This window comes from Daphnia magna, linkage group LG8 (genome assembly GCF_020631705.1).
Source record: "Daphnia magna isolate NIES linkage group LG8, ASM2063170v1.1, whole genome shotgun sequence".
Taxonomy (NCBI): domain Eukaryota; kingdom Metazoa; phylum Arthropoda; class Branchiopoda; order Diplostraca; family Daphniidae; genus Daphnia; species Daphnia magna.
This window is the reverse complement of record NC_059189.1, coordinates 6604459-6627926: the sequence shown is the minus strand read 5'-3', so window position 1 is coordinate 6627926 and position 23468 is coordinate 6604459. Positions and strand designations below refer to the sequence as shown.

Sequence of the window (23468 nt, the reverse complement as noted above, 5' to 3'; positions counted from 1 at the left end):
CTCTAAGAAAGATACGCAGATACGCAGTCCGGAAAAGGAGTAATTCGCGCGACGGTATAAAACACCGCCCTGAATCTGCGTTAGATGAGTCTCCATCGGGTGAGCTCCCGGAGCTGGGCTTCGTTAGAGGAGTTCCCTGGTTTCCCTAGAGGTCTTCAGATGCTTCTCCAACTTTTGGTAATGGTTATCCCTTTTTGTTCGAGTTAAACCATTGTTTAGATTTAAGTCATCACTTGTTGTATTCATTTGTTCTTGTTCAAATACAACTCGTGTGACAATATTCGAATTTTTGCGTTATCCTATTCGAAATTTTATTCGAAAGTTTTATTCGAGAGAACACTGCAGAACAGTGAATAGAAATGGCCCGCTGAAGATTTGGAAGTTCAACTGAAAAAAACAAACAGCCAATAACCTGCTGGACAAAAACTACTATTTGTCGCAATCCAGTGAAGGGCAGAAAATCATGTTTTTATTCACCTCTCAAAGTCATTGAGTAATCAATTGAGATTTACACAACAGACTACAGTATCATGACAATGCACACTTTAAAGCTTACAAAACGACAAGAAGAATTCCAACGAAATAAAAGTTGGAATGAAGTGATTAATACGTTTCATCGTCTTGAAAAGGTATAATTTGGTCTTCAAAAAACATCGCGAATGGAATTCTTTGAGGTGCTGAAGTCGATAACATAATCAACTTATGATCTCGAGGCAAAGGCGTTGAAAATTGAAGAACAAAATGTTGAAAACTAGCAAAGCAACGGAGGATCATTTAGGGGTATAACATAATTTATTTCGTTGGTGAAACTTTTAAATCGGTATACGGAACAGCCCAATTAGGTTTTCTTTGCCATGATAGCTTTAATTGACACAAAGAAAACGTTTTAAGGATAAAACAATATTGCAGTAAAAAAAATGTTGAGATTGAAGGGGTTACGCTGTAAAACACACTTATGGCGGAACCTCGTTCATATTCATTCAAGGGCAGAAAATATCTTTCAATGCAAAAAAAAAAAAAAGGGGAAAAAAAAAGAAAGAAAACAGACTGGGCAACGACGCCAGAATAGTTGACCGACAGCAAAATAGTATGGCTTTTGTGTTTTACTAATTAGGAGAATAGGGTTAATCAAATTCCGCCATCAAAATGAAATGAAACTTTCACGTTATCACTAGAAGACATTCAACATCGGCTGGACTATTCAATTCAAACTTGTTCAAAGTACGTCAGCTAGGGAGTCAACTCAGAAGAAATTGTCGGTAGAGTTCCGACGAACGTTATGGAACGTCATAAAAAACGAGTAGAAAGAATTAAGCAGTGTTGGGATTAAATATGCGCGATTCTTTTAAGGGAGGGCCAAGATACAGTAAATGAAATGATAAAACTGGTGAAAAAAATTAAAACTTTTCGTGGGTTCCTCTGCACTCTTTATCGCCGACCTAATTCTTGTCGAATTACTATGGAACATAAGAAAGTTCAAGACAAAACACTCATAAAAATTTCGTGATAAGATTACCTTCGATAATTTCCTGTTTGACTCTATTCATTTCTTTTCGGATTTCCAATACCAATTCTTGCTTAAGAAGATCGAAATCGAGCGTGACGTCAGAACCGTTACCTATACGGCCATTAGACTCTTCCCCGGTAGATCCACTTCGTTTCCTATTTCCTTGAGGGGAATCACCACTTCCAGGAACAGATAATATGCTACTCCCATTTATTTTACTGTTTCCGAAATTTTTTTTGTCGGTTATATCATCCTTGTAAAGAAAATAAACAAAAATTAATTTTTAATAGGTGCTGCAAAGTTTACAGTCGATTCTAAGTATTAAATGAGAACTAAGTATGAAGCGTTAGAAAACTGCTATGCATTTAGTTACTTTATATCTACAGCTAACGAATGTTGGTTCTTTGGTCGGATTTTACGACGTCAAAATAATGTAAATAAACTGTAGCAAAATTCGAACCAATTTAGAAGAAAGGAAGTTTTAATTCTGAAATATGTATGTAAAGTTTACCATGTCTCAAGTTATTGTAGCTTTAAGCATGAATAGTTAAAATATATACGACTTGCATAGGTAACATTATTGTTATAAAAGATGCCAACGATTGTATGACGCACCTTGACTATTCTATTGGCGTTACACTACTGTACAGACATGCTTAGGTTTTTCATAGTAGTTTTTCTTATGTACTCGATGACATAAATTTTGGCTTCGTTAAACCTCAATAAATAAAGTAATCCATCTAGCTTTAAAAGACATCTGCAGAATTACTAAATAAATTACGATATTTCAGATATATTAATACGATAGCAGAAACGAATTAATTTCCCAATAAAGCAAAAAAAAAAAAAAAAATAAATATATGTTAAAACAGACTCACCGGTTGAGCCACGTCTTTATTTTCAGCAGCAGCACGGCGTCTAGCAAGCGTCTTCGCCATTTCATCCATCATGGAACCTATTCCGCCTATACCCGGACGTTCAGTTTGTCCTCGACCTATGGTACCGTATGTACTACTGCTGCTACTACTGCTACTGCTGCTGCTCTCTGCTGACTGCTTTTAAAAGAGAAAATGATTAATTTAATAAAAGGTATTTTAAAAAAAGAAAGAAGGAAATTTACAAACCTTGTTGCTCCTCTTCAGCTTAGCATTTTTGAGGGCATTTGCGAGAGATCCAGGATCACCATCGTTGCTCAAAGATCTTCCAAGACCAGGTGGCGGAGGTGGTGGAGGCGGTGGCCCGCCCGCACCGATTGGGGATGATCCACCAGTCGGCTGGGCAAGTTGAGCGCTATTCAATATCATAGATGGAACCGGTGGAGCAAGAGGGGGTGCAGGAGGAGGAACTGGACCTCCCGGCAACACAGGGGCAGGCGGCGGTGGAGGAGGAGGGGCTGGGGGACCGGCAGGCAAAGGAGGAGCTAATGGAGCAGAATTATTTCTCTGATGGCCAACAGATTGTGTATTCATTGGTTGCATTGCAGGGTTACTGGTAGAATGATTCAGTCCTTGCTGTTGTTGTTGTGATAACCGTCTTTCTTGCTGAACTCTATTGAACACAAAGTTGCATATTAGATTCGTTACTTGTGGGGTAAAATATAACGACAGGTCTAACATGTAAGTATTTTCTTCTTCAAATCCGGGTCCGTTGGGTGCTTGATAAATAGCCTGAGGAATTTGCGGAGGTGTAGAACGAGGAACACTGCTGTTCATCGTCTGTTTCGATATAATGTTACCTTAGTTGTAGTTTACATGTGATCATTTACAATTACAATTACCTCCAATGAGCGAAGCATAGCAACAGCAAATGCATCAGCATCATCTTTACTACTAAAATTAAGGCCGTAAACTTGTTTACTATCACGCCACTGATGGAAAGTAGGAGTAGCTTGATTGTACTTCAACCCACGTACGAGGGCACAATTGATTACGACCTAAGTCAATCAAATTTGTTAAAACAAATAAAACAAAGTAAAATTATTGGAATACTTCGTGGTCTTGAAGCTTTCTTCCGACGACACGGAAAGAATTATTGATTTGGTGGTGATAAATATGCACCTTCGAAAGACCGGACGATGAGCCACTTGGAATCCAACGTTTGTTCGTGTCGTCATACACCATAACCGAAGCACGAGCTGAAGCTATGCTTACCTCACTGGAATTAGGAAAAATAATTACTAGAAGTTTAAGAGTTTTGGACATTAGCTCTGATTTTTCCCTGTAGATTAAAGATCTTAACCACAAAAGATTTTTTTTTTATGTTTAAAAAATATTATGAAATAAAAATTCTATTCCCTGCGAAGTAAAAAGTACATTAACAGTGGGACTTTACTGTGCCTCTATAAAACAGTCATTATGCTCCAGAAGATCCATTCAGGAAACACAGCAGGATAAATGTAAAACCCTCACAATATTCTATACTAGGGTAAACAACAGCGAGGGAAGAGGAAGTTAAGACGCTGCGCGGAGAATTTAGACTGACATCTCCGGTGAGAAGAATATGCTATAGCTTGCCCTCGAATGTGCACAACTGGCACGGTTGAGCGCAGAGAGCGCGCGTACGGCGATCAATACAAGCCTGTGCAGATCAATAAACTTCCCTTATTTCCTCCTTGCTAATTTCAGAAAAAGTTAGCAAACTGAATTCATTATAATTATTTACTACAATTTTGAAAGTCATTTTAAAAAGAAACACTGCATAAGGAAGGTCGTATAACAATAGCTCACATTATTGACCCCATATTAAATATGCAAACTCATTTTTGAGAAATATACAGATGATATATCTCTTATCAATCTAGCTGTTGGCAGTACTGAAGCCCTCAGTAAAAAAATCCTACTTAAGGAAAATTCATGCAAAATTTAAAAGAGGAAAGCTACACGACAGCTATCAAATCAGTTCACGTACCTCATTTTCAGTGTTGGTTATCCGGTAACATGAATTAGATGAGAAAAAGTATCTGCAAACACAAAAAAATTTTAAAATATTTGAAGAACTATTTTACAAGAAAAATTAATTATTATTTCAGGCAAAAAGTAAAGATGCTAATTGTTCATCAACAAATTTAGTTATGGGAAAACAAGATTTCTGCTGAAACACTTTACTTGACAAGGGCTTTGTACTGCGGTTTTGCACGAAAATGCTTAACGTGGCCCCACATTGGTACAGTTTAACGCCTCAATAGTATCCATATAAGGTTTTCATAAGTAAACTATAGAAATAACTTACTAATAACCACAATGTCGTTTGTCAATATCAAGTACCACTCCCTCAAGCTGTCACTTAAAGCCAACAATGCGCCATGTTAAACTAATGCTACAAACCTTAGGTAGCTCCACTATTTTTTATTCTGGAAGATGGAACAGTCACTACTCAGTCAGTAGTGAGTAGTCGCTAGTCAGTACTCACTTACTCAGTAGCGAATGCGAAATTGCGATTTGCAAATCTTGCAAATCTACCGATTCGGATTGTGAAGTGGAGACTAGAGAAATGAACATTTTGAAATGTTAAATATTGTAAAATTCAAATATACAATTCGGAAGTTGGAAAATTTGAACTCGAATTTGATGCTATACATGTAGTTCATCGAAACGTCCACTTTTTTTTTATTCAATGTGTCTGGACTCTGGACGATTCAACTACATTTAAATATTGTACTGCTGTGGTCGCATTCCCATCCCAGGAGCTAAATCTAGGGATAAAATCAATTGACAGTTTTCCGTAGACATTACCAAATTGGAAATTTTGTTCCTTGCATATTGGTAAGCTGATTTAATTCTAACAAACATTAATTGATCCCAAGGGCTCACCTTCACGACGGGACAATTAAACAAAGAATTATAATAACGGATTTCCAATAAACTACCAACGTTTAATTAATGTTGAGAGTAGCAAAGTGTTGATAAGTGTTTTGATAATACATGGAGTTTCCTGCCTACCTTAGCTTAAGAGATTGTGAATCTGGGAAAATTCAACTGCACATACGTACAAGTAGACTTTATTACTTTGAGTGTCGTTACTGAGGCGTTTCATAACCGGAACTGGTTGCTGTTTTTATGTATGCCACTTGCGGTTGACTGTACTTGGTTCCGTTTACTAAAACAAATGATCTTGTTTTATCGTTTCAAGTTATCTGTGGTAGCTAGGTTATCTAGCGATTTTATATGGGTCCAATGTAAATGGCTTATCTGTCTTTCGCCATGTAGAAAACACCAGAATGTACGCACTATAACGTGTTTTTACGAAATTGCGAAAACATATGACGACGTAGATTTAGACGTAGATTTAGAGAAGACTCAAACAGGGTGAAGCGTCCACCAATAATAATGCTATCGCCATGACACAAAACTTCTTTTTTTGTACTCACCAGCTATTCGTTTATATACGTTTCAACGCTGGCAAATATTCGAAGATCATCGCAACATTCGATGCAGCAATGATTCTTCCCGATCGTCGACCCATTTAGCTAAATAGATGGCGGGTAATTTGAGCACACCACGAGCCCCACGGTATTTTTACCAAAATTGAGCGGTGAAAACATTGTTTTAGACACAGGACCCTGCAAGGAGCGAGGGGTCGCCCACTCTTTTCCAGGGTGAACCTCGAGAAATTTTTCCGTATTTCCTTTTTTTTTTTTTATTTTCATGATTTCAGCAAATTTTCCTAATTTCTAATGTTTCCCAAAACACCGCAAATTTCCGCAATTCCTGTACTTTTCCTTAAATTTCCACGATTTCCCTATTCTTCCGTGATTTCTCTTCTTGAGACTTTGTGCCCACTACCTACCCGGGTTTTACGTGGGTAACGCAATTTCGAGTCCCGGTTCCATTACCCGGTTTCAAAACCCGGCTAACCCCGATTTTTTTCCCATTACTCTGTTTTTTCCCCGACTACCCGTTTTTTTCCGAAAGCTATCACGCGCTTTCAATTTCTGCCGCAAGATGGCATCCCAAGAAACAAACTTTATTGCTCCCTCCCTCTTTTTAAAACTTGGCACCATCCGAGCCGCCATTTTCCAAGATGGCGGTGGTTATACCCGATTTACCCATCAAATCTGTCCAGCCTACCCATCTTGGCAAATAGGCTACCCGGATCGCCCATGCGCGACTATTTTTGGCGACGATCCGCGGGTAACCCAGGTTTCAAGAACCGGGGCCGAGCCCTACAAATAATGGCGTTTTGTAAAAACATATACGAAATTACCAACAGTCCACGAGTAATTCACCTGTAATAAACCTGAATTTTTTTAAATTAACTAAATCATTATCCAGAACACTTTATCGGAAGCTTTAAGGACATTTATTTTTATTTGCGTAATTTCCTTGCATTTTCGTGATTTCCCTAAATTTCCGTTATTTCCCTAAATTTCCTTATTTCTACCCCTTTTTCCACTTTTTCTCAAGGATTTAACCTCGAGAAAAAGAGTCGGCGACTCCTTGGCAAGGACGTTATTAGAAACAAGAAGTAAAGCACTTTTTACACAAGAATAGGTATGGCTGTTGATGATCTATGTAAGGGGCTGTCCATTAAGTATGTCACGCATTTTTTTCACTTTTTTACCCCCTCCTCTCCCCCTTGTCACTAGCTGTCACAAAAGTTTTACCCCCCCCCCCCTAAAAAAGTACGTCACAAATTTGAGACCCCTCCCCCAATAGGACAATAATTTTTCTTTTTAAATCCGTGTTTATTTTTGAAATTCAGTTCTTAATTTTCAGTTTTTTGACATTCAAATTCATAATTAAACCTTCTCATCTTCCCATGGAATACTTAAATATTCTTCAATATCGAACACTGGCAGCAATCCGCTGTTTTTTTCGGCCATTTTTGTAGGAAGCGAGATATTTGATAAATCCAGTTCTTCTTCTTCAAACCTTTCCACATCCTCTTCACCTTCTTCCCTAACGATGACAGCCATCAACTCTCGTTGTCTTCTTGCGGCTATCCGGACTGGGCGAATTTTTGAAGGCTCACTTGATAAACTTAATGATACATAAGATGATTTACGATGGTGAGATGAATGCGCTTTCATCATTTTCTGCGAAGCAAAGTAAAGTCCACAAATTTTGCAGATCCGACTGACTAAACATGATTGCACTGACGGGCAAAACAAAGGTAAAAGTCTATTTTACCCGACCAAAGTATACTTAATATTTTTACTTAACTAACTTAACTTAACTTAATCTTCTTTAACTTAACTTATAATTATACTACTGAAGAAACTAAACGGGACGGAGCCCGAGCAAAGCGAGGAAAATAGGGGATTTGGGTGGGTAAAGTAAAGTATAGTATAATAAAGTAATAATTTAGTAAAGTAAAGTGAATAAAAATATGAGTGAGTGAGTAAAGTGAGGAAAATAGGGGATTTGGGTGGGTAAAGTAAAGTATAGTATAATAAAGTAATAATTTAGTAAAGTAACCTAACCTAACCTAACCTAACGTAACCTAACCTAACCTAACCTAACCAATTGAATATACTGAATACTAAACATATAATAACAAATTTACCTCCGACAACTAGATTTGAACCCTGAACCTTTTAATTAACAATCCAGTGCTATACCACTGAGCTAGCAGAATAATGACTTCATACAAATGTTTGGCAATATCTATATACGAATTTAATATATATTACCAATTAATGACGGCAACATTGCATTACAACAGTTGGCAACATTGGAATTTAAGCCGAACATTTATTCAGTTTACAAGTAAATACAGATCAGTTCAGTATACTTGCTTCTCTGAATTAAGTAAAAGTAAAGTAACAATAAAGTATACTTTGGTCGGGTAAAATAGACTTTATCCAAAACAAATCATAGGGGATCCGTTTGAATTCTTTTTTCGCTTCTGGTAATAGATCAGCAACATTTGACGAAAGGGCGAGAGAAAGCGACGGAAATTTATTTCCATCACCAAGGATCTGTTTAGGTGTAATGATTACACCATCAATAGTTTGCTGCAGTGGGAAAGGAGGAGGAAGGAATCTTGATGAAACGAAACTGAAATATGGGCTTCTTCTTTTGCCAGAGCAATCGATGTCTGCACACTTGACAATTTGTGTTAGATATTGGCTAGTTCTAACGTGGTCGACCATCCAATCAAGATCTTTTGAAAGTAGCCTTTCGCTTCTCAGTTCTCCAAATTCAGGATCAATATATTCGGATATAGTTGGAGCGCCATCTATGACAACCTGTGACCAGAGTTCAGCCAATGTTTTGCCAGCAAATTCAAAATTTTGTTTCTCAAGTTCTTCGTCGATGGTCTTTCCTTGGCTGTCTAAGTGACTTCCATAGTGATCGTGCGAAAGTATAAGACCAGCCAACTCTCGACTTAAGGGAGCCATCCTTCGTTCAACTCTGTTGAAAGCACTACGGCCTGGGGCATTCGTTGCCACAAACAAGGCGTCAAGATTATTTTGAATAAAGTGATGAATTGATACGTCGATAACTTTTTGATACCTAAAAATAATTGAATAATCATCATACAATTCAACATTAATATAAAAAATAAATACCTGGGGTTTTCATCCGGTCCCCCGTCAACAATAGTAATGCCCATCGGTTTTACATTCCCTGAAGTGTCTTTCATAATAACTTTGAATTCCGGTATACTAAGCAAACGCTCAAAATCTAATCCATGAGATAGCGCCGTTGATGAACAGTGTTTCCCCGAGCGTATAGCTATGTAGGTCGGTCCTGAATAACTGACAGCCTCAATTTTCCCCATTCCATTCTCCTTTATATCAATTCCAGCATAAACAGAGGGCGTAAGTTTATGCTTGCCTGCAATAACCCAGTCATGATCTGGGAGTGTTACACGATATTCAACGTGCATTAAAAGTGGGGCTTGTTTGTTGGCAGCAGTGAGGCCAATTGGGACCTTTGCCTTGTCGTCTTGACTTAGAAAAGTAACAATTATCGGTCCCAGAAGAGAGGCCAATTCTTCTAAACGCCTTATTGTTGCCGAACAAAACCACATGTCCACATGTTTGGAATGATGATCATTTTGCGCACGAATTAAGCGAACAGGAACAGTAGACACATGTCTTTTGCCTTCAATAGAAACACTGCGCTTTGGTAAAAGCCTTAAATAAACAGCGCTCCTACTCACCTTGAATATTTATAGCCACAAGAAGACTTAACAAATCAGAACTTATACCATAAATCCATCGGATTTTAGTTGATCTGTTAGGTCATCAAGCGTCTTGATGCTGCGATAAACATCCGACCTTCTTTTTTCATGGGCGGCAGACCCGTGAAGGGCAATATCAACAATGGCTTTCAGAAACAGAGGCTGGTCGATTTCAATTCTTAGACGACCAGTTTTTCCTCTCAACTTCAACGTTTCTTTTACTTCGGGATGTGTTTCACACAATTTTGAGATTTTTTCTCGTTTGGATGCTCTGCTTTTCTTCTGTCTCTCTTGTTCTTTCTTTTTCTTTTTCAATTCACTCTCGAGGCTTTCTTTCTTTTTTTGTTTCGACTTCAGCTCTTCCTCTTGCAGTGTTTCGGATTTTTTTTTTCAAATCAAAATCCAAATCCAATCAAATCCAAATCCTCCCGGATTTTTAAGGGATTTGGATTTGCCTTATTTTTCAATGGCTTTGATTTGGATCGGATTTGATCCCCACAAAAAAAAACCGGATTTTTTCAAATCAAATCCAAATCCTTTATAAAGATTTGTTTCGGATTTTTTTCCAATTTAGAATTTTTTTCCTGTACCACCCAGCCACTGTTTAGTATTTACCTTTCTTGTCGTCTGCAGACTCTGCACTTGATCCTCTTACCTCCATCGTGTGTAAGACCAGACATATACTCTTTACCGTTTTATTAGTTTGAAAAATTTCGTGATTTCGTCATCGTATATTAAAACTATTAGAAGGTAAGGAATGCTACCAGTTAGCCGTTTTTTCCACTAGGCACTAGGCAGCCATATCTTTATTTTATGGTCACTAAAAATCATCATCCTGACAATATCTGCATCCTGACAATATCCATCCTAAGGACAATCATTCTCCTGACAATGATTGTCCTTCTGACTTGCGCTTTAGTCCCTTGGGTTATTGGAAAGTAAACGCCCATCGATTCCCGTTGTTGGCTTTGATAGCAAGGGAGCTCTTCGGGGTGCCCGCTTCGGGAGGAGAGATCGAACGGGTCTTTAGCACCGCCACGGACATTGCATCGGCTAAAATAAATCGCATTAAGCCTCCTCTCTTCGCGAAAATGCTTTTCATAAAGCGAAATATGAAACTTATGAGTCCTGTGACTCCTGTCAAACACAAATGATGAATTGTGGCTAACTCTTTTTTTTCTCTCTCTTTTCACCATTGTCAGTCAGAATACTCAGAAATAAAAAGATTAAATCCAACTTAAGAAATCTAAAGGAACCTGTTATTATAGTAAAAAAAAAAATATGGATTTTGTAAGAAATCAAAAGTCGAACAGACTTTTTTGCAAAACTTCTATTAAAAAGTAAACTAATCCAATTAAGTCTTGGGTTTTTATTTGATATTAAATTAGGGATTAAAGTAAAAAAAATTAAAAGGAAATTTAAAAAATTTTTACCTTGACACAGAAATATGTAGAAGAACTTGTATGTAACTATGTGTTACATGTTGCAATCATAAAATTAACAATTGATTGTGAATTGGATTGGATTTGGATCGGATTTGGATCGGATTTGGATCGGATTTTCTCAAATTTAAAATTATTTGGATTTGGATTTGATTTGGATTGGATTTTGCTGATTTTTTTGAGCTTAGGATTTGGAACGGATTTCAAAACATACGCAATGATTTGGATTTGAGTCAAATCCGGCAAATTTAGAAAATCCGAAACACTGTCCTCTTGTGCATCAGTAATATGGCCAGTATTTTTTCGCTTCATCAATCCAACCAAATCTCCATTTAACAGATCAATTTCACATCTAAGTTCGTCTTGTCTTTTGGTCCTTAATGTTTGTGAAATAACAGACTTATTTTCCACAACAGCTAAAGGTGAAGATGGCGTGGGCTCAACTATTTCTGCAAAATCAGTCGGCTCATCAAATTGGGACGATGATGGTTCGAATTCCAGGGAAATGGGTTGTTCAATGGGATCTGGTTTTTTAACAGATTTAGATGTCTGCTTTGACCAAAAAAGCATGTGTTTGCCCTTCGATTCCAACGCTATCGACTCATATTTGTTTAATAGTTGACTTAAATTTTCCAATAAATTTGGTTTGTCTGATTTTAAATCATTCCAAACTTTGTTGATCTCTTTTTGAGCAATTTGTTTGCTTTTACTAGGATAAGCCTTAGCAAATGCTTTTTTTAGGGATTCGTAAGACTCGGTTAGATCCATTGCTACTACAATGGCTTAGCGAAATGACTAAATTTGCACCCCAGCTGTTATCCTCTCGGATTCCCTCGAGCAATTTGGCTTGTGACGTCACATTTTCTAGAACAGCCCCCCCCCCCCCCGTCACAACCCGTCACAACAGCGAAGACCTCCCCCCCCCCCCTTGAGCGTGACATACTTTATGGACAGCCCCTAACTAGAAACTGTAGAAAGGTTACGATTGGAAAGAGCTTGCTTGGCTTCGATAGGTTTCAATTCAGCTTGTGTCATTGTTTTCCATTTAGAACCATTCTTATTTTCTACCTCCCCTAGGAAATCGTTGATATCATGAATTGTACTTTCGAGCCCTTGGATTCGCACAAGACCATTTTTCACGTGACTTGTCGCTACAACCATTTCAGCTTTTTTTTCCAGCAACCATTCGAACAAGCTTTAGGAATTTACAGATCCTTCCAGCCGGGGGGTTGTCGACTCGTCATTTTGGTGTACGAATTAAAAAAATATATATATTTTTTAATATATTTCGTATTTTTTCATATTTTTTGTATTTTTTCATACTTTTTGTATTTTTTCATATTTTTTTAAATTTTTTTATATTTTCTCGTATTTTTTCATATTTTTTCATATTTTTTTTTTTATTTTCCAGATTTGCAAAATTTTGTGAAACTTTTTTAGATGTTTTTTTACATGTTTTTCGTGCTTTCTTACAAAAAAACTCTATTAACCCTTAAATAATTAAAAATGTACATTTTCTTCAGCAAATGAAGCCAAAAATTAAATTCACTGTAAAATAAAAGCGAATCAGCGCCGGGACTTGAACTTCAGAACCCTAGATTCTCTATCCCATGCCCTAATAGAGCAAGAGCGAAGCGCGTACCCCCCTTGTTTTTCGAACGCACCATATGGTTTTAAGATAGCTTTTGCGGCTAGAAGCCATGTTTGTATCGAGATACAAACATGGCCACCAGTCGCAATTTCTCTCTTAACATAGTAAGGTGCGTTCGTAAAAAAAAGGTACGCGCATCGCCCTTGTTCTATTGCCTTAGCAATATAACTACCACTATCGATAAAATGTAATAGTGGGATAACAGAAAATGTTAGTCGTTTCGCAAATAAAAAAATATTTAAAAAATAACAAAAAAAAAGAATAACGAATAAAAATTTCGAATATAAAAATTTTTGACTCCTAAACCTTAATCTATAAACTGGAGGTCGAAGAACTGTCGTCTGCTAGGGCTGTTTTTCTCGTCTCGTCTGCTAAACCTTGAGAAAATTTTGGGGCATCCGCTAGAGGCGCTGACTACCCGGGTTAGTCATCATTTTGCCGCGTAAACCATGGAGAGGGACGGCTGAGTGGTCTCAGTTCGTAGTTTAATCATCCAAAAAATTGGTTTTAAGCTAAAATAATTACAAATTAATTCGTGTTGTTTATCTATTTTTCAATATCTCATGTCATCAGCTCTAGTTTATTTGTTTTTATTCGATGTAAATGACACTATGAGCATGATATGTGAATCCCCAAATCTTATGCAGTGCTATTTTCTCTTAATCTAATATTTTAACATTTCCTTGCAATAGGTCAAAGAAGATGCCGAACCGTTGTTATGTCCCCGTATGTAAATCTGGTTTCCCAGATTACCTGAAATATCTTGATAAAATTACCATGTTTAGTGCACCTATGGATGGAAAGTTATTGAAGCGTTGGAATGAATTCATCCCTAGGAAGGGAACTTTGAAACCTTCTTCTTCAGTCAAATGTCTTTACCATGAACTATACTTGGTAGAAAAATCATACACCTACAATGATTCTAAGACCCTCAAAAAGCTTATGAAAGTTGTCAAAAACTCATTTTTTTTAACTGATGACGTTGGGGGGATAATAACTTCTGATAAAGGTCGAAATGGTCTTAAAATTAAGTTTTCTATACCCTTTTTATATTCTAATCATTAAAAAAATTGATTCTTTAGTTCAAATCGGTTTTAAAAATTATTGCGCTCAATACCCAATTTTCAACTTTTTTGAAAAAATCGAAACTTTGAACCCAAATATCATCCGAACGAATAATATTTGGGTAAAATCCTTTGGCATACCTTATTTTCTAACTATAAAGAATCCACCCACCAAAAATTATCAAAATCCGTGAGATGGTCGCAACGAGCTCTGGATGTTTTGGCGTGGAATGACCCGTTAACATCATTTTGCAAGGGACGATGTTTTCAAACAAACAACGCCTTCATAAGAGACTCCTTTGACGGGCGTAATTCAAATTTTAATTATAACTTCTCATTATTATTATTCCAACGTTTTAAATTACCAAGAATGTATGTAAACACAAGTACATTTTAAATAAAAACTCAATGTGTTTTAAAGAGTAAGCAGCAAGTGTTTTATTCATAAACAACATAAAGCAAATACAATGAGTGAAGAGTGACATGAACAAATTGTTTTGATTATTTCATTATTTAATTACATTTTTACATTGAAAAATACCTTATTAGCTTTAATGGTTTATTCTTAGTTATTGATGCAAGGCTTAGAAGGTTGCTTTCTAATTGACTATTCAATTGTTGGTTGTTGCTCCGGTCAACCTAGTGGGATTCCGATACCTGGAAAATGGAAAATAAAAGAGTGATGTCAGGGCTATAACATTAAAATTTTGTGAAATAAGTTACCTGTCTGATAAATGTGTTAATTTTTTTACAATGCCACAATAGATTACCTTCTTAATAAAAAAGTGTACTTCCCAACGTGGATGGAAAACGCAGCCAACACACTGAATGCAAATTTAAAGCTTTGGCTGAGTAACACTGTAAAAATTTCATGCATTTCACTAATCCTAAATAAAATTCGTTGAATGGTAAGAAATTCATTAATATTACCTATCAAATAATAATATATTCTTACTTCTGTTCTAATGCAAAATTTGTTTCGTGGTTCTAAAAGAAATAAATTACAGCAAATTTTTTTTCACAAAAAAAGTTTATTCTTTTTAAACATGTATATAGATTTTAAAAATACAAACACAAATACAACTAACTTTAAAACCAAATCAAAAGAAAAAAACAAAAACAATATACGTAAATAATGACAACTAGCTAAACAATAAAAAAAAAATTGGAACGTCCGCCACGGAGACTATGTTGAACGGAAACGAATCGGAATAAGCCGTACGCAGAGTGATCGGAAACATTTCCGTTCCCCACCACTTGGAGGATCCGTTTTTGACCGACAATCTAAACGGATCTGTTTCCTTGGACAGATGAAGACTGTGTTGTTATAGACCATGCCTAAACCGTCATTGACGGTTCGTCAATAAAAATGATTGTGGGGTGCGGGGCGCGGGGCGCCCAGATTTACCGAAATCCCGACCCACCCGACCCAAAAAAAATTTCGAAATTCAATTCTTGGACGCGAGATAAGCTTTGATGTAATGTTATTGTTGACCTGTGCCAGTTTGACGCGAAGATCGCGCTGACCGCGATGACCTGTTACAGTTTGAAGGCATATGTTGGGTCCACTTCAAAATTTTGTCAAAAAAACTTATTTTTCGGCGTATATCTTATTTTACGGTAGGGTTCTTCTATTTACCTATTTCAGTTAGGATCATAACTGTTCCCATATGAGAATCTCAATATATTAAGTATAACTATTCTGGATTTATAATTTATATATATATTTTTATTTTTGTTTATTTTTATATTTTTTTGTATTTTCTTGTATTTTTCGTATTTTTTGCTTAAAAATATTGGGTTTGTACGAATATGTTTTCGAGTTGACAACGCGCCCAGCATTTACATTTTTACTGGCCTGTTTAAATAAATTACGTTTTTTTTCAATAAAGGCTTTCGTATAAGCGTTTTTACCAAGGAGTACCGGAATGTGGATAGTCTACTACAGGTAAAAGTACCAGCATTGCTGTTTTGGAGTTACCTCCCAAAGTCTCCTTCAACAGCCATGCCAGAACTGATATCTCTTTGAATAACGAAGGCAAACGAAGGGCACCAAATCTATAGTAACTACACAGAGTTTCTGAACAGCTGAGAGAAACTTACGGGAAAACGCGTTTTTTAAAGAATATACAAAAATACAGTAATTATATGACGTAGATAAATGATTTGGACCTGGAATACCTAGGCTGTGGAAAGATGTATTATTCCATATTCATACAAACTGCCCTCACGTAAGGTAAACGCATGATAGAAAAAGGATTCGTGTATCAAGAGGATAATGATTCTAAGAATTCGTTAAACTTTGTCGAAATTATTTGGAAGAACAGTAAAAATCTGCTCTCAGAGAAGCGCTGCTTTGAAATAGGTAAACATGGGCATGTTTTGAAAAATTCTAAACATCAGGTTTCCTTTTAGAAAACAAAGAATTTTCCAGCAACGGCTTATAAAAAAATTATCTGTTCCCTCCCCTCTACTGCCTGGAGCAAGGAATCGTTTGTGTGACCATACATCATTGTACAGTATCCTGTACAAAAATCCGAACACCAATTTAATTTTTTAAAGCCACCTATTGGCGGGGTAAAGGGTTTTTTGTTTGTTTTTCTTTAAGAGGGAGGGTAGACGGGGTGATGGACACATAGGGCAGGGTTGGGTAAGTCTAAAATTTTTTTTTATGCCTTAAGGTATTACGCTTTAAGGCAAGTAACAGGTCGGGACATTTTTGCAACTCCCAGGGTGATGTGTTTTTTTTAAACGACAGTTGGAAATGTTGGATTTAGGCTGTGTAATATTCCTTACCCAAAATAAATTACACAGCTGCCTGTGCACAAATTTGTCGATACCGATGGCATATGCGTAGAGCCTCTGATTGCCATGCCGGAGGTCAGTGTTCGATTCCCGATAAAGAATTACAATATATTTGGTATCTTTATAATATTCTTCATTCGCATATGCTGGGAATATTATTTTTTTTAGAACGAAGTGAATTATTATTTTTTTAAGTTATTTAATAAACAAAAAAAAAAACATATTGCTCGATGAAAATTTGTTTTATATATGAACGAGAATTTCTCGTAAGCTATCTACAATAATTCATCACCTCATCTGGAATCGAACACCGATCTCCAGCATCACATTCAGAAAGGGTACACCTACGCCATTGACAACGACGTAAACATTCACAGGCAGCTGGAACATAAACTAAATTGTTTTGGTAAGCAACATTACCAAGCCCAAGCCCGAAATTTCCAACTGTTGTTTAAAAAAACACACCACCCTGGGGGTTGCAAAAATGTCCTGACCTGTAACTTGCCTTAAAGCGTAATACCTTAAGGCATTTTTTTTATGTCTAGACTTACCCAACCCTACCCTGTCGTGTCCATCACCCCGTCTACCCTCCCCCTTAAAAAAAACCAAAAAAAACCGCTAGCCCGCCAATAGGTGGCTTTAAAAAATTAAATCGGTGTTCGGATTTTTGTGCAGGATACTGTACATTATTTTAAAATGCTAGCTCGTTGTTTTATGTGATAGTATGCTTGTAATTGCGCTTTGGATTAATTGATTATAAGTGACATTTAATAACTAGTGCTGCCAACATGTTTAATTGTCCCTCGTGTAAAAAAAGGGTTCAAGTGAACTCCATAAAGGATATCAAGGTGCACTTAAGCCATCATAAGCTATACGGAGAATTGGATTTCCCCATTCGATGTTGCGAACCTTATTGCCAAACGACGGCCGACAACATTTTAAATTTCGGTAGGCATTTTGAGCGATTTCATTAATATAATTTTCAAACAAACGAGTGTGATGTTGTCATGCATGATCTTGATATTGGCCTTGAAAACGGCACCGTAAATTTAAGTGTAGAAAGAAACGAGGGAGAAGGGAGGGAAGTCGAGATAAACGGAAATGCTCAAGGTAGAGACAATAACTCCACCTCATTACCACAACAAATTTTTTCACTGAAAGAAACAATGGAGACCGAAATTACGAACATGATTATAGATTTACGAGGGAGGGGGAATGTGCCTTTTAATGCAACCATCGACGTGATAAACTATTTCAAAAATATCTTGCATATCATGGTAGATAAAACTTGCGACGTGATATCAACACTTTTTGCTCCGTTTGATGATCCTGATGTTCACAATAAAGTTGTAGAAACAAATCTTGCTTTTAATAGCTTGAAAACTATTTTTGATAAATTTGGATCGGAATACCGAATTCGGAAATTATTTGAAAATCACCCTCGTTTTGTTTCACCCGAACCAATAGTGATAGGCAGCTATCATGCGGTTGAACATGTTTTGAATGAAGGGGAGTCAGGCGTATCAATTGTTGAGAAACCTCGGATTGCGCAATACGTTTCAATCAAAAAAACTTTTTTGTCGTTGTCTAAGGACCCAAATTACCTAAAAAATCTCATGAAAGAACCTGAAGTTGAAAATGGTATTTATTCTTGCTTTCAAAGTGGTTCAAGATTTAGGGAGTTGTCCGCTAATGGCCCACAAGGAATTGTATCATACATTAAAATTTTTTACGACGGCCTTGGACTCACAAATCCCCTAAAGGCGGGGGAGACCAAAAACAACAGCGGAATGTTTTACTTTACGAATCTATCCCTTTCCCCAAGATACAACAGTACGCTAGCTAACATCCACCTCCTTGCTATGTGCCACACAAATGATATAAAAAATAAAGACGCCCTTAACCAACTGTTGAGTAAAATCGTTTCAGAATTAAAAGATTTAGGGAAAAATGGGATCGCTATTGAAACTAATGACGGTGAGAAAATGACACTGTACGTGAACCTTGGGCAATTCACAGCAGACAATTTAGGCATGAACAAAATTTTCGGATTGGTGGAAAGTTTTTCTGGTGACTACTGTTGTATTCTTTGTTATGCAACTCGCGAAGACATGCAGACGTATGAAACAGAAGAAGAATTCGAATTGCGTTGTCCAAGAGAATATGAAATTTACATTTCAATGTTAGAGAATTTACCTCCAGGGCAGAGTTGGGGGGAGCGCGCTCTTTTCGAGAGCGACGAGCGAAGTCGCTCAAACTGGAAAAACGTGAGCAAGAGCGCGAGCGAAGACCTCCTGAGCGGAAGCTCAATGACTGCAACGCCATCTAGTGGTCAATATTTAAAACTAATTGGATGACGGAATATTTCCAAATGCATACTCTCACTCAGACGACGCTTCAATACTGGGCTCAGCAATTCAGCATGTGGCATTTTTTGTACGTGAGCGAAGAGCGTGAGCGCGAGCGAGAGCGCACTCACTCTTTTTTTTTGCGAGCGAGAGCTGAGCTACGCTCACTTTTCAGCACTGAGCGGAAAGCTCTGAGCGTACTCTCAAATCAGTGAGCTACTCCCAACTCTGCTCCAGGGAGAACTCACTTTCGCGGTGTAAAGTCAGTATGCGCCTTAAACGACCTTGAGTACTACCACGTAATGTTAAACTGTATCAATGATTCTATGCATTCTGTTCTTGAGGGCTTTTCCCAGTGGTTTCTGGGAATGTATTGGACTCAATCTCTGAGATAGAAGATAAAGTAACAGTGGGCAATATTTATCTAGAATTTGCAAAAATTTTTGGTTCTTTGATTGTCGATAAACGTAACGCGCCGTGTGAACTTAAACAACTGCTACCGCCTGGCGACGGCTTTTCACCAAAAATGAGTGCGGCACAGTCTTTAGCTTTTATGCGTTATTTGCCACACGTGTTGTGTGTGCTTTTAGAAAATGAGGAGGCTTGTTTTCCTTATATTGATTTGCTTCTTACATTACAAGAAATATTTGACCTTGTATTTGCGCACAAATTAACTGATTCATTTTTGCCATATTTTTCGTCTCTAATTGCTTCCTTCATTTCCAAATTTAAAGCTTGTTATCCACACGAAAATATAAGGCCAAAAATGCATTTCCTTATCCATTATCCTTCCATAGTAAAAAAAAATGGTCCCTTAAGAAATTTGGTGCATGAACTTTAAGCGCTTAAATGGTGCCGTCAAAGTTCCTGTGCATGTCATGAAAAATTCTAAAAATCCTTTATTCACTACAGCTTACAAAAGGCAATGCGCGTCACTCTCTTTACTTATAGAGAGAAAAACAAGTCGCGATTTCGTTTCTCTTCCGAAAAGGGCAAGCGACATCCCGACGGATGAGGTCTCAACCGCTGAGAACTTCTCTCAGTATGATTTTGTAATGGACAATATCACAATCGGGGAAAGCGTCGTAATCAATGGCACGACCTATAAAAGAAATTCAGTACTTGTTATGGGATTGGGGAAATACGGTTTCATTTTTGGCAAAATTTTGTGTCATTTTTGAAAGCGAAAGGGATCCAATTTTCCTAGTTCAATTGTTTGACACCGTCAAATTTCATTCCCCATCGCATAGTTATTTCGTAATGCCGAGAGCTCCTGCCATTTCAAGACTTTGCACTATCAAAGACATTTGCGACTATCATCCTCTCGATATGTACACAAGAAATGAAAAACATTTTATTCGACTCCACTACCATATTTTATGTGGAGCTTCACTGTAAAATAAAGTTCTTCAATTGCCTAAAATGTTGTGACGTATTAGAAGTTTGGCAATACGGCTAACATAAAAAAATCCGAACCCTTCCTTCCAGCGAAAAAACTTTTTGTTTCTTTTGTTCTTTTCGTTAGTCTCATTCTGAATCTAGAAAGTGATACATCTCTTTTGTTAAATTGAAAAACTATCAGTGCAGGCCGTGTGTTAGTTACCGTTAGCCGTCTTCTCTTAAAAACCTAAACAACATGTCGAAACACGTTGTAAAACTATTCGACTTTGCTCGTGAAAACACCAAGGCTTAATTGTTTTTTGTCTCCACCCTTGCTGAACTTCTTTCCAAAGGTAAGTAGTTATCAATAGAAAATTTCCCATACTGCTTGCTGACTTATGCAGAATATTGTCTTTTAATTTTAAGGTGCCACTGCGTTTTGCCTTGAAGGCAAGTGCGAAATAATCACATCATCTGAAGACATTCTTTCAGATGATGAAGTGTTATTTCTTCTTAACGACCAATCAGAGGTCCTTTATATACGGCAAATCAAAAAAGGCAATAATGCTTCTTTGCTTGAATTTGTTGGCGTCGTGACCAATGAACCTGCTGCACCTGCTGTGACTGAAGAAAATGAGGCAATCCAGTTGATTGTTATTGCAGCAGAGCCTACACTTCAACTGGATCAAGAAATTATTGGGCCACTTGTTGGGCCAGTTGAGGAAGGAGCTGCGGAAAGTATTCAGCCGGTATACATATTTTGTCAAATTTACTGTTATCGTCTCTGTTAGGAATTAAAATCATTCTCATTTGCTCAGGAAAAACTTTTCTCTGTGGCAGACATTCTTAAAGAAGGCAGGATTGGGGTAAAGGGAGATACAAGCGAGGAAATTATTGCCCGTCTCAACGCAGTCGATTTCCCGAGCAGACGATGCTCTCAAAAAGACCTGTCATACCTCATTTGGACTTCAGGCACCTGGCTGATGAGAAATTATGAAATGTAAGCTTTAATTTAATACTATATTTTCACAAAATTATTACGCTAACTTAAATATTGTTTTATAGGCGAAAAAACTTTCCTAGTAGCGACGAGATTCTGAAAATGGCCAAGTCCATAGTTTTTTACTTCCCATCGGCTGGGAGCTTCAATACCGAGACACCATGGGTGAGTCGACATAAACAATGTTTCCATGCAGCATGTAAGAGGTTTACATAATTATTGCAGGATATGTTATATGATCCATATACCCGTAAAGGCTCCATGGAATCCTACATGCGAGGGAAAAGTTTCAGGAAACTATTGTCAGACAAACGTACTAAACGGTAAAAACTTTTTGTCTTTTATAATTTTATTTAAGTATCTTACATCTAGAATATTTTGTAGGCAGTGTACAACGGTCATGTTTCCAGAATGCAATTCTTACACAGCAGAAGAACAAATGGAGGCCGAGGAACACATGAGGTTGACGCATTTAGATTCTTATGATACAAGAAATCACAATCGCAACGAAATGCTACGTTTGATAAAAATAACTTATCAAAGCTGACGCGATTTTCTCAAGAACAGCAGTCTTGTTGGAGCGATGGTATTAAAAAAAAAATACCCGCGTCTGAAAGATATGACGGTGGCCGTAAGATTTTCTGTTTTGATGGACATGAGGTTTAGTTACTATACAATTTTTTTAATATTTCATTTTTTAGATAAAAGAAGAATTCTTTTTACTCAAGAAAGGACTTATTGAAACCTTCCTGTCAAATTGGCGAAAGGCGGAAAGTCAATTAATAGAGTTTGCCAAGCAGAGATTGATAAGAAATTTGGCCATTTCGGCAATCTTAAAGAGACGGGAGGAAGCTGTAGGACAGTTCGGTTAGTATAACCTATAAATATTGAGCCCCTAACACTTCATGACAACTTTTTTTCTCAGATGTGGTTGAACAAACGAAATGCGCCTTTCATGTGCTACTTCACGCTGCAGCCAACATACAGCCGGCCCCCAAAAAAAACGGGTCGACAGCGGATGCATGGCCCGTCCTTTTCCAGTCCTTCCACGTAAAAATTTTCTTTTTTTAAAACTATCATACATTTTTCCAATCACTCCATATTTCCATATATTTCATTCTAGGAAATATTACTTCCGGAAGACGCAGCAACTCGTGCACACACCATTGAGTTACCTGGTGTTTTAGATAATGGGGCATATTTCATCAAGATTGATAAAACAGCAGTCGCACTTGATACCAAATGTTTTGACAAAGCAATAGGTTACCTCCTAATGTATTACCACATTCTCGATATTAATTTCCCACCATTATTGAAATTTGTGTTCGGATTTCTTGAATCGCTTTTCGAAATAACTCCTTCCACGACCCCGTCGAAGAAGCCAAAAGAATTGTGTTCCTTTGTTTTTGGTTTTCAAAATAAACAGTGAAAATGACTCCTTCTTTACTTGTTTTTAATACATCATAGTATTTAAAAAAAAATCTGGAAAATGCAATAGACCAGTTTCGGATGCTGCGTTGCAAAATTTAAAAAAATCCAGGGGGGTTTCGATTCCAGGGGGAGATAGGAAAAAAGGGGGTTTTTGATTTATTTACCCTAGTAATACTTTTCCAATTCAGGAAATGTTCTAGAATACTACACTTTAAGACATTCTGCGTCTTCTCCAGTCTTTATAAATAATTAATCATCCCTGTAGTTTGAAAACTCCGATGTCTCGGAGGCGGTGGCAAACGACTCTTGTTTAGATATATCTAAACAACTGTTTCCTATTAGGAAACAGCGCTTCTCTGAGAGTGGCTTGCCTAGATAGTTTTTCCCTCCTTTCCTCTTTAGTACCTATTATTTACCAACTATTTCATATTAGGTAATGTTATGCGTATTATTCGGTCTCCTCGGAGCCCAATCTTATTCCAATCGAGGCAATGTGGGATAAGGTTACGTCGATTATATATTAGATAAGACTCAACGAACGTCTCCAGATTGTATACAGAGGAACGTTTAACAAACCTGGAATACCATTCCTCGGAAAATCCTAAGGAAATACATAAAATCCACGAAGAAAAAACGTCCAAAAAAAGCGTTTCTTATGGCCAAACGTGGTCACACCCGCTATTAAAATACATTGTATTGTTATAACTTAA

The 23468-nt window shown here is 37.2% G+C and overlaps 3 protein-coding genes across 9 annotated transcripts; 2 read left to right on the top strand and 1 right to left on the bottom strand.

Moving 5' to 3' along the window:
* Positions 1–447: 447 nt before the first annotated feature.
* On the bottom strand, positions 448–5593 carry LOC116929797 (protein enabled). 7 transcript variants are annotated; one of them, XM_032937116.2, is made up of 9 exons: positions 5446–5593; positions 4415–4466; positions 3496–3661; positions 3285–3440; positions 3122–3222; positions 2632–3055; positions 2386–2562; positions 1517–1760; positions 448–1457 (listed from the first exon to the last, which is right to left on the bottom strand). In XM_032937116.2, the coding sequence occupies exons 2-9, from the start codon at positions 4417–4419 to the stop codon at positions 1429–1431; spliced, it is 1302 nt and encodes a 433-aa protein (XP_032793007.1). In that variant the 5' UTR covers positions 4420–4466; positions 5446–5593; the 3' UTR covers positions 448–1428. The 7 variants fall into 7 exon arrangements, with proteins under 7 accessions (XP_032793007.1, XP_032793008.1, XP_032793005.1 ...); XM_032937117.2 differs by lacking the exon at positions 5446–5593 and adding an exon at positions 4831–4983; XM_032937114.2 differs by lacking the exon at positions 5446–5593 and adding an exon at positions 4736–4974.
* Positions 5594–17765: 12172 nt separating this feature from the next.
* LOC116929552 lies at positions 17766–18956 on the top strand. The gene has a single exon (XM_032936816.1). It carries the CDS (start codon positions 17766–17768, stop codon positions 18954–18956), a length of 1191 nt encoding a protein of 396 aa, XP_032792707.1.
* Positions 18957–18970: 14 nt separating this feature from the next.
* Positions 18971–22756, top strand: LOC116929550. The gene is made up of 9 exons (XM_032936815.2): positions 18971–19052; positions 20754–21076; positions 21146–21327; positions 21393–21492; positions 21553–21650; positions 21712–21854; positions 22027–22194; positions 22253–22377; positions 22451–22756. The coding sequence occupies exons 1-9, from the start codon at positions 18971–18973 to the stop codon at positions 22754–22756; spliced, it is 1527 nt and encodes a 508-aa protein (XP_032792706.2).
* The last annotated feature ends 712 nt before the right edge of the window (positions 22757–23468 follow it).

Coding starts and splice junctions, on each gene's coding strand:
- LOC116929797 (XM_032937113.2), bottom strand. CDS start 3,879: ATGGATCTTCTGGAGCATAATGACTGTTTTATAGAGGCACA. Junction 3,662..3,838: donor GACTGTTTTATAGAGGCACA/GTAAAGTCCCAC, acceptor TCCTAATTCCAG/TGAGGTAAGCATAGCTTCAG. Junction 2,563..2,631: donor AGCTGAAGAGGAGCAACAAG/GTTTGTAAATTT, acceptor CTCTTTTAAAAG/CAGTCAGCAGAGAGCAGCAG.
- LOC116929552 (XM_032936816.1), top strand. CDS start 17,766: ATGGAGACCGAAATTACGAACATGATTATAGATTTACGAGGGAGGGGG.
- LOC116929550 (XM_032936815.2), top strand. CDS start 18,971: ATGCATACTCTCACTCAGACGACGCTTCAATACTGGGCTCAGCAATTC. Junction 19,053..20,753: donor TTTGTACGTGAGCGAAGAGC/GTGAGCGCGAGC, acceptor TTTAATTTTAAG/GTGCCACTGCGTTTTGCCTT. Junction 21,328..21,392: donor CTGATGAGAAATTATGAAAT/GTAAGCTTTAAT, acceptor ATTGTTTTATAG/GCGAAAAAACTTTCCTAGTA.